The sequence below is a fragment of the Balaenoptera acutorostrata genome, chromosome 3 (assembly GCF_949987535.1).
Source record: "Balaenoptera acutorostrata chromosome 3, mBalAcu1.1, whole genome shotgun sequence".
Classification (NCBI taxonomy): domain Eukaryota; kingdom Metazoa; phylum Chordata; class Mammalia; order Artiodactyla; family Balaenopteridae; genus Balaenoptera; species Balaenoptera acutorostrata.
Genome location: NC_080066.1, coordinates 31,414,304 through 31,425,517, shown reverse-complemented (window position 1 = coordinate 31,425,517; position 11,214 = coordinate 31,414,304). Strand labels below are relative to the sequence as shown.

Below are 11,214 nucleotides of genomic sequence, written 5' to 3'. Positions count from 1 at the left end.
TTGTTTTTCTCCTTACTTTAGGAGGTGGGTCAAAAAAGATCTTGGTGCGATTTATGTCAGAGTGTTTTGACTATGTTTTCCTCTAAGAGTTTTATGGTGTCTGGCTTTACATTTAGGTCTTTAATCCATTTGGAGTTTATTTTTGTGTTTAGGGAGTGTTCTAATTTCATTCTTTTACATGTAGCTGTCCAGTTTTTCCAGCACCACTTACTGAAGAGGCTGTCTTTGCTTCACTGTATATCCTTGCCTCCTTTGTTATAGATTCAGTGACCATAGGTGTATGGGTTTATCTCTGGGCTTCCTATCCTGTTCCACTGATCTATATTTGTTTTTGTACGAGTACCATACTGTCTTGATTACTGTAGCTTTGTAGTATAGTCTGAAGTCAGTGACCCTGATACCTCCAGCTCCGTCCCCCCACCCCCACCCCACCAAGATTGCTTTGGCTTCTCAAGGTGTTTTGTGTTTCCATACAAGTTGTAAACTTTTTTGTTCTAATTCTGTGAAAAATGCCATTGGTAATTTGATAGGGAGTACACTGAATCTGTAGATTGCTTTGGGTAGTATAGTCATTTTCACAACATTGATTCTTCCAGTCCAAGAACATGGTATATCTCCTCCAGCTGTTTGTGTCATCTTTGATTTATTTCATCAGTATCTTATACTTTTCTGCGTACAGGTCTTTTGCCTCCTTAGGTATGTTTATTCCTAGATATTTTATTCTTTGTGTTGCAGGGGTAAATGGGATAGTTTCCTTAATTTCTCTTTCTGATCTTTCATTGTTAGTGTATAGGAACACAAGAGATGTCTGTTTGTTAATCTTGTATCCTGCGACTTTACTAAATTCATTGATTAGTTCTGGTAATTTTCTGGTGGCATCTGCACAAACTGCAGATTAAATCCCCACAATCGGCCCATGTTATGTTTTTCTAAAAACTATGAGGAGACAAAACCATATACAAGTTGGCCCTATGGAACATGAATAAACACATACATCCACATACACTTACAGGCACAGTGGGAAGACTCCGCCTGCCCCCCTCCTCCTGCTGTGTCTTCTGCCAGGATGCACTGGCAACAGGGGCTCACTCCAAATCCCCCACCCCCAATGCGGCAGCAGGCAACTGGGTGATGAGGATCAGTGTGCAGGATTTTAAACTAGGATTACGAAGTTAAACAATACTAAAAGTAGTGGGCAAACAGACCAAACCAGCACTTTATTTTAAAAAGTTTTATTCTGCAGATTTAGAAATTTGAGATTTTTTTTTTAATAACTGCAAAAGAAATTCAGTCACACCTACTGATTGATTAACAGAATGTAGTGGTGTATTATCTAAACAGAAGTTGTGTTGTTGTGCCATAATAAACTGTCTATTAGTAAAAAAATACACTTTAGGGCACAGCATCATATCACAAATTACAGTAGGGATACTTTGCAAGAATTTATTCAAACTAGAGAATTCTGAGTAACTGTATCTTTTGAATGCAGCATTTAAAAATGTAACAACTCTGTGCATTCTTTTCCTTAAAAAACTGACCTTGTGTGTGTCATAGAAATGCTGCTTTATTGCTGCAGAGGTCAAAGTTCAAGGCTCAAGAGGTACAGGAGAGAATACAAAGGTAGCCTTAAGAAACTTGGTTTTGTTTATGTATAAAAAAGGTAAAGTTTATAAAAGTTAATTTACAAACCAAGAACAAAGTGGTATGCACGTCTTATGTACAAGCATCCTTAAAACATCAGAAGTTTTTAAATGCCATAGCCAAAAAAAAAAAGAGAGAGAGAAAACAACCACTGCCCCTTGCCAAACAAAACAAAACAAAAAAACCACCCCAAATCACACCATTATTTTCTTCTGGGTGATTACACATTTCTGAAACCACCAAATCCACAATTTACTCAATCTTTTCATGATACAGTATCTAAATGTGCACAAAAGCCATAAAAACTTAGTAATACACAGAACGATCTAAGAATTAAAAACACGAGGGTAAGGCATTCCTGCTGGTTAGTATGTCTATGGTGATATGGTTAACTTATAGATCCAAAGAGGCCACAGAACCAGTCTCACATGCTTTGGTGTCCTTCCCTAAGAAAAATGAGTTTTCATATACAGTAAGTAATTGTCTTCACTTGCCCTGCCCCGCCAAAAAAAAAAAAAAGCTATAAATTCCCCTTGCTGTACATTTCTGTTAAATCCACTACACTCGTTATATATTTGAGGTGCTTTTAAAAAACGTGTGATTACCTCATGCATAATAAAAATGTGTATGCCAGGCCAGGGCCATAATAAAGTCTGAAACAGTGTACTTTGGAAAGAACAGAACTCAAATGCACCCCACTTACTGGCTGGTATTTTAACGGAAATCAATATGTGAAGTTAAGCAGTGACCATATAAAAGTACAAAACTCATTACAAAGCATCACATCTTGGAGCCTGTAGCCAACACCAACCCCCAACATGCAGCAGGCAGCATGTTTCCCGAGCGCGGTTCAGGGGATGTTCACTCAGCCTCTCCAGTTCAAACAAAGCTTGTGATACTAACACACTGCAGTATCAATTCTAGGAAAAGTATAATACTTGATGGAGTGGTTCCATTTAGATTTAGTAAGTAAGTTTAACCCAGTTTCACATTATTTAATCAAGTTCCTATATTTTAAGAATTAAAAGTGGTCAATCAGGACAGAAACACAGTTTGCTCCAACAAGATAATTTGGATCTCCAGGAAGACACTTGTTTTGCCAGGTTTTAGGATCGCCTACGAGAGAAAAAAAAGTTCATGTCATTTCTGGTTGGTTAAACTGCTATCTGTAATGCTGTGCAATCATGGGACAAACATAAACATATATATTTAGATACAATTTTCCTCTGTTTCTTTAGCATACTGCACTTGTACCAAAACTCTTAGTGCTATATACTTCATTGGAGACCCACTGGAATCTAATGATCCAAAAGCTGTTGCAGATTTCTCTTTTACTTTTTATGTTTTCAAGTTTGAGCCTTTTAAAAAATGAATAAAAGTTAGGGTGATCATGTGCCTGGGACAGTTCCAGTTTGCCCCTGAGTCCAAACACTTATTAAGAGTACCCTTCTTTCACTTTCAAAAGTTTGGACAATAATTATATGATCACCCCATTTGAGCTGAGTATGAGAACACATTTCTCACACTTGACAGACCAAATGAAACCCTGAACATTCTGCAGAATTCGGTTAAGGAGCCTCCTCCCCTTTACAAAAAAATAAATAAATAAAATAAAATTCATTAAGACTGGGCCAGAGTTTCTTAGCCCTGATCCTGCTGTACAACAAAACCATTCATGATGCTTCCAAAAGTCACTGAACTGAGTAAGACTGAAGCAGGGCCTGGGCTTTGGAGTTTTTAACCAGCTTTTAACCAGGTGATTTGAGATTTGCAGCTACAGCTAAGGAGCCCTGGCAGTGGACTCAACATAAAGAAGGCTGGGACAGCCGAACATCTCTTGTGTCCATGGTAAGCGACAGTCAAAGCTGCTGCCTGTAAAGCAACAGTTCTCCACCAGGAGCAGTTCTGCCCCCCAGGGGACAATGTCTGGAGGCAATTTTGCTTGTCACAACTGGCATCTAGCGGGTGGAGGCCAGGAAGGCTGCTGAACACCCCACAGGGCCAAGGCTGAGAAACCCTGCTGCAGACTGTAAGCTGTCCGTTACCTAAGTGACGTCTGAGTCATGGTGGGCTCAGCAGTTTAAAACAGAGGGGTTTAACTTCACAGATACATGTGCGCTTATGCAATACTGCAGATAAATTGTTTAGGCAGTGAGATAGAGTTATGACAACTCTTGGGAAAAACTTTAGGTTCAAAATTCTTTCCAATATACTAATAAATACTTCTTGGAATTAAGTCAGTAGCTATCAAAATCTACTCTTGACTTTTTAAAACAGAACTTTATAGTAGCAAAAGCATTCCAGAATTACGTTTCTCTTCTAGGTGTACATACTCAAATTTAACACAGGAAAAAAAGTAAGTTGTTTCAATCTAACAAACAAAATAACTTACGTTCTGTGGCACAAAACAAATTATACGAAGCATACTGATTTTTTTCATATCTGGAAAAAAATCACTTATAAAACAAGTAACGACAGACAGTGACTTTAAGGACCCTCAACCTATTTTGGGTTAGAGGACGATCACAGCCCACACTAAAACCTGACTTTTGGAATATATGTTTTAAATGCAGTTTTATTAATGTTAATTCATTAGTTCAAACTAGGCTAATAAAATGTTTCTCAGTGGAGTCCCTGAAGAACTTTTCCCAGAAAATGGGGTACTTGTGAATGAATATATGTAATATTTTATGTTGGGTTAATACTAAAATATGTTCTTTACACCGTAAAACGCTATTTCATACTGTACCAAACTAAAACTGTATAATGCTCATCTGATTTATCAAAAATTCAGAAGAACTTTAAATTCTTTTTTTCTACATCAGGTTCAATTAAAGTGTTCTATGCCATAAATATAGAAACTTCTGACTTTAGTCTAACTGACTTAGTCACCCAAGGAAGTGAGAAATGTGAAAATGCAATGGAAGCTTTGAAATTATGATCTCGACAGCAAAAAGCCATTTTAAAAGTGTATTATATAAGTTATTTTGAGTTTTACATGGAAAAACCATGGCCAAGTACGATCACAGTGTAAGGTCTTTTATCTTTCAAGTTTCTCTAGTGTGTGTGTATATACACACACACACACACACATATCTACAAAGTATATATATATACACTTTGTAGACTGAGAAATAGTAACCAAAAATAGAAATTATTACATAAAGGAATCAAATCATCTTAGTATGAAAATGAAAATGCATATATATATGCAGGACAATATCAAATCTCCCACCTCATCTTAAAAATTTTGACAGAACAAATAATTCTGTTGAACACCAAGAAACAGTCAACCTTTGGCCAAATCATCAATGTTTACAAGGCAGAAGCTTCTCTACCTTTCAGTTTTCATTTACAATATATGCACCACAAATAAACTCCAGAACACTGGTGATGCCTACAAGGCCACAGGAACAGAGGGAGGATCTGCGCACAGACAGCACGGGTAGCTCCGTCAGCCCGGGGGTCAATCAACGACAGTACCCAAAGCCCCCAAAGGACAGAGTGAAGACAGCATACCCGACGAGGAGTCGGATGATTTTAGAGCAAAAGACCAACCGTCAGGAGTCATGGACGCACAGTGTGGTAAGCGCAGCTCCACGGGCTTCAGGAACTTGAGGCCATGGGGCCCGCACATCACTAAGGGGCTCAGCAGGGTCTCACCTGGGGGGGTGGGGGGAGAGAGGTTAGACGGCTGGCTTCCTCCTAGACCCACAGTTCTCCTCACCCTCCTTCTAACCATATGCTTTAAAGCCAAAGAGGGTTAGTTCTCTACAGTAGCACTGACCAAGAAAAACGTAACAGGAGCCACATATGTAACTTAATATTTTCCAGTAGCCACATTAAAAAGGAACAGTTAAAGTCAATTTTAGTATTTTATATAACCCAATATATCCAAAACATTACTTCAACATGTGAGCAATATACTGAATCTTTGAAACTGATGTATATTTTACACTTCTAGCCAGTTTCAATTAAAATAGCCACAATTCAAGTGCTAAATAGCCACAACGTTGCTGGTGGCTACTTCATTCAATCACAGCATTCTTATGGTATAAGACATACTCAAACATTTTACAAATGTTACTTATATCTTGTGTTTTTTATGTTGTATTTGCTACAGACTTGGTTTAAGAGATTCATGCAGGAGGGCCAACATGTTAGTATTCTGGCAAAATGTATGAAAATGAGCTAAAATAATGAATTTAAGGAAGCAAAGCACTGCTGAAATATTCTAAAAGAAGCTGCAACGTGGTTCATTATCATATCATCCTGACAGATCTGGAAGACTGTGAAAAATAAGAGCATTCCTAGATTCCTGAAGCAGCTCAGAAACACACACCACACCAGCCGGTGGGGATGCTTCCTCCTCCACGGCGTGTTCACTTGTGCAAGGTCTGCGGGGTGAGGAACCCGCGAGCCTTACATTCCACCAGCAGGTGGCGGCACAGAGCAAGGCCTTTGGAGTGGGTGTTACCTAACCCATCTCTAGAGCTGCAAGGCAGGAACGACTCAAAGACAAATCTGGTAAGGTCGGCTAAGACTGGCTGGCAGGTACAGGAGTGCCCACTGACCCATCCCCTACTGTCACCGTCACAGTGAAGGTAGCACAGGCTCCCCTCTCCACAGTGCTCATTCGGGAGGCCCTCCCTAGAAGGAACTTGAGGGCAGCCAGGGTGTGGGAAGAAAAGAGGTCTAGGGTATCCTGTCTACTGAGCACGATAAGCTTTGAAGAGCACACAGGGCAACTCGAGTTATTGAAACTAAGCAGGCAATCACACACTCACCTTTCTCCTTATCCAAAGGCGGGAGGATGCTGTTGTCTCGGCAGACCTTGAAATAGATTTCCTGCTCGACTCCCTCAGGAATGGCTCCTTGTGGGATAATTATACTAACGCCGGTCTCTATGGAGCTCAGCACCCCGCCGTTGCTGTTAAATACGCCGCGGGCGGTGGCCACCACAGTGTGACCGTCCTCGTCTTCATCCTCTTCTACAGCTGAGGGACTGAGAGTTCAGAAATGGCTAATGAGTACATTCCTAGTGACATACAGGAGCTTTCACTGCTAGTCTAGTCGGTGGTTTCATTCTATTTTTATCTCTCCATATAATCAAGCAGTTACTTACTTTAATAAGTTTTCAGTGACAGACTTGACTCACAGGGCTAACTAAGCATATTCTTCCTTGAGAAGTCAATGTCATTTTTAAAGGTAACTAGTCAAGTTACCTTCATTACTGATTTTTGCAATCAGACCATGCAAAGCCTGACACATCGCTCACCCAGTATTTTACATCCATGAAACTGGTGCTTTGTAAGTGATGGCACATCATGGTTTAATTGGTAGCATGTTTTTTCCTTCTTAGTGACACGTAAGACAGTGGTGCATCTCACAACTGATGGCATCTTAGACCTGATAAAATACACTAACTAGGCTCGCTCTCTCCTGAGGATTTCTGGTGTGCATACTACGGCCTTCCCTCCCCACTCCCTAAGCACAGACGCCCAATTCCGTGAGGTAATAAAGACTCTGGTGTGGGCAATCGCTCATGGAGAGGAGACGGTCCATTCACGTGGTTACACAAAGACACCCGAGGCAGAGGGGATGTGGTACCGATTCTCCTTCAAAAGTGGAGGTTCTCAGGACTTGTTGAAGTAAAGTTTTGAGCCAGGACTAAAGGTGAGCAGGAAGATGGGCCAACGAAATGAAACTAAGTGCAGGGAGCTGCTGCTTCACTCCTCCGCGGCCAGAGTGGTGGGGATGGGCTCCTCCCGGGGGCAGTGGCGCCACGGGCGCCCTGGGGGGGGAGCCTGCTCCTCCACACCCCCCTGGCTGTCCTTCCGCTCGGGAGGCAGCCTGCAGGTGGCCCGCGAGTGCCTTCTGCGTGGCCAGCACGGGTCTGGTCGGTCACTGTGCAGATGAGGGAAGGGGAGTAGGGAGCGCGGCTCCAGGCAGGCTGGCTTCGTCTCATTTGCTCAGCCATCTGACCAAAACTATTGAGAAAGCTCTTTTTTAAACAACCATTTTGAGGTTATTACATCTTTACTTCTCTTCAAACTCACTGTTGAATAAACAGTGGATGAGGAATACAGATACTCTATTATTTTTGAGATATTCTCCAAACGTGCCTCCCCAGCTGGAGGTCAGAGGTCATGGGAAGCCAGGGCTGGTTAGGAGTCTGGCTCTGAGGTCAGAAGTCAGACCAGGGGCTGGGTCTAGGCTCCCTGAACACGGCTGTGTGACCCTGAGTGAAACGCAGTGCCTCTCAGCCTGGGTTCTTACACAGTGAAGATAATGAGCACCAGCTTTAGTGCCTCTTGCAGAACCTTTAGTCATTCCAACATTTTGGACAACACCATTCAGCTTAAAGTTTGAGTTGAAATCATCAGTCAGGTTCCCTAAACTACACCCAGCTCACGTGAGAGACATCACCAGGCCAAGAAAAAGGCAAAAATCTTACCTCACAGGCACAGCTTTAGGCCCTGTGCTGATACTGTTTACTTGATATTTAGGCTTATTATCTGTGTGGACAGAAAACGTCTCAACTCCGCTGTCAAACTCCGGAGGCTGCGTGGAACCGTGTGCTTTCACCAGAGTTTTCGGAGAAGTGGGGGCTTTGGAAGACAAGTCAGGTTTATGTGCAGTTTCACTCGTCAGGAGATTGTGACTGAATTTAGGACTTTCAAACTTGCGTTCAAATGGCCGCGCAGAACTTGTATATGGTTTTGGTGTGAATCGATTGTATGCTGGAGTGATCGTTTTCTGAGTCTGTTCGGCCCCGTTAGCTGGGGCTTTATCTGGGAAACTCTTCTGGGGATAGAAAGCAGACTGGGCAGCGTCTTCTCGGTTGGCTGGTCTGTAAGCTGCTGGCTTATTCTGAGATGGGGGTGGGTCTGGTTTGGACACTAAAGAGCTCTGAAAATCCAATGACATGGAATTACCTGAAAAACACATATAAGAAGTATTACAAAAACTTCCTGAAAACAGAGTATAATCTGTAAAAATATTGAATTACTATGTTGTACATCAAAACTAATATTATAAGTCAACTATACTTCAATAAGAAAAACAATAAAGTACATTCGGTGGCTTGAACCAAAAAAATTACAAACCCATCTCTAACTGATTGTAATGGTTTGTGAGATGGAAAGGATGTTATAATGGGTCAAGAATAAAATCTATCCAGATGAGTAATTCATTCATGAAAGTATCAACAAGTGATATTCTGTGGGAGACCGTGGTGACCATGTTAAACTAAGTTTTTAGGAATAAATCTTGAAACAATTTTTCATCCATACAGAAAACAAAAACTAGAACGCCCTTCCTGACACAAATTCTAACAGTCATCTCATGTCCCTCTCACCTTAACCTGTCCTGGTGTCAGAGTCCATGACTGGGTCTGGGTCAGCAGTCTGAGGCCACTCTTGACCCCTGGTGGCCATGTGTGATGCTGAGGGGCCAGGAGGTAGCAGGGACACCTGGGACAGTGTTCATGTACCTGCTGCCTGGAGTCAGGGTCATGTGGCTGGGAGTCCTGGCCTCCAGAGACTGGCATCGGAGTGACCCCGCTCCAGTGTCCACAATAAATTAGAAACAGAATGACAAAACTGGCCATGTTAAAAAAAAAAAACCAGTACTACATAACTCACCATAATTAAAGTTAAAAAAGAAAAGTCACAGATTGGCAGAAGCTATTTACAACATGTATAACTGATTTAAAAAAAAATTAGGATCCAAAACCTATGAAGAATACCTATACATCCATAAGAAAGAATCAACCAAGAGGAAAATAGGCAAAGACCTGAACAAGCAAAAACACGAGGACTAGACTAACCAGTAATCATACAGTAAGATACTCAACATCACTATTAATTAGGAACATGCAAAACAAAAACAAAAAACATCATTTCACATCCATTAAATTGGCAAAACTTACAAGTTTGGTAATGCCAAGCATTGGCAAAGATGTGGAGTAACAGAAATTTCCATGTACAGATCTTCCTCGACTTCCCAGGGGAGGTTCAAAGTCAAAAATGTGCTTAATACACGGGACCTACCAGAACATCATAGCTCAGCCCAGTCTCCCTGAACGTGCTCAGAATACTCTCACTAACCTACAGTTGGGCAAGATCATCTAACACAAAATATTATAATAAAGTGTTAAATATCTCATGTGATCTATTGAATACTGTCCTGTAAGTAAAAAACAGACTGGCTGTCTGGGTCCAGGACAGTTCAAAGTGTGTCAGTTATTCACCCCCGTGATGCAGCGTCTGACTGGGGGCTCTTCTCACAGCCGCTGCCCAGCTTCATGAGAGATTGTATTGCTTATTGCTAACCTGAGAAAAGATCGAAATTCGAAGTAGTTTCTAGTGAAATGTGTATCGCTTCTGCACCACGTAAAGTCAAACCGTCATAAGTCAGGGACCCTCTGTACCGCTGGTGGCAGTGCAAAATAGCACCAACTGAATTCTATGAAATAATTAAGGAAAAAATCATATCAGTGCTATACAAACTCTTCCAGAAATGAGAGAAAGAGGGAACACGTCCCATCTCTCTGTCTTTCATGAAACTAGCACAACTTTGATACCAAAACCAGACAAGGACATTATAAGGAAATTATAAACCAAAACTCCTTGTGAACGTAGTAAGATAACTTATTACAGAAACAGAATGAAGGAGACAAATCTTAGGATCCTCTTAGTGCGTTTGGCCCGCTGTATCTGCAGATGCAGAGCCCACGGACACAGAGGGTCGACTGTACTACACCAGTTACACAGGGGACTTGTGTATCCGCAGATTTCAGTGTGCATGGTGGGATGGGGGTGAAGGGGGGGTCCTGGAACCAGTCCCCTGCGGATACTGAGGGACAATGTACATAAAAGAAAAAAACAGTTGACAAAATGCTTTCAGTAAACTAGGACTAGAAGGGAACATTCTAAACATAATAAAAGGCACCTACAAAAACCCACAAAAGCCCCTACAGCTAACGTTGTAACGGTGAAACATTCAATCCTCTCTCCTCACAATGGGGAACTAGCAAAAGATGTCTGCCACCATCACTTCAACTCAACATTTTACTAGACGTCTCAGCCAGTGCAAAAAAGGCATAAGGTTTGGAGAGTAAAAATTTAAACTTTATCTGCAGACATGATAGTGTGTAAAGAAAATCTTAACATAAAGTAATATCAAATTATACCCCTGGGATTGGACTCCTACATAAATACAGAGGAGCACTGTTTCCAGTAGCAAAACATCACCAGGAGATTGGTGAACTGTGGTGTATCCTTTGAAAGCACCAAATGAGAAGAGAGATGTTGGGAGGGTAGAGGCAACAGTCCCTTCCAGGACATCTAATGGCTGTGGAGCTGGGAAGGTGGCATGAGGCAGTGGCACTTGCTGGAAGGCAAAGGGAAGGATTATGGGGAAGGGGAGAGGAAGATGAAGGAAGCAGGACAGGGGGGAGAGGAGCCAGGCCAGTGGCCCAGGAAGAGAGACAGTTACTGCTCAGAGATGTGAAGGAGAAGACGGGGTGCACACGCAGGGATGCCACCCTGAGGTGAGCGCTCTGGAGCT

At 41.8% G+C, this 11,214-nt stretch overlaps 1 protein-coding gene across 6 annotated transcripts in view; it reads right to left on the bottom strand.

The window, feature by feature from the left end:
• Positions 1 to 1,216: 1,216 nt before the first annotated feature.
• The window catches only part of TJP1 (tight junction protein 1), a 115,443-nt gene continuing 105,445 nt past the window's right edge, over positions 1,217 to 11,214 (bottom strand). For 3 of the 6 annotated variants that reach the window (XM_057542964.1, XM_057542968.1, XM_057542967.1), the window contains 4 exons: positions 8,099 to 8,579; positions 6,429 to 6,646; positions 5,161 to 5,304; positions 1,217 to 2,757 (listed from right to left, as the gene is read on the bottom strand). In XM_057542964.1, the coding sequence (XP_057398947.1) occupies positions 2,663 to 2,757; positions 5,161 to 5,304; positions 6,429 to 6,646; positions 8,099 to 8,579 (938 nt within the window). In that variant the 3' untranslated portion in view covers positions 1,217 to 2,662. The remainder of the gene's footprint in view (positions 2,758 to 5,160; positions 5,305 to 6,428; positions 6,647 to 8,098; positions 8,580 to 11,214) is intronic. The other 3 variants (XM_057542966.1, XM_057542969.1, XM_057542965.1) reach the window with 2 other exon arrangements.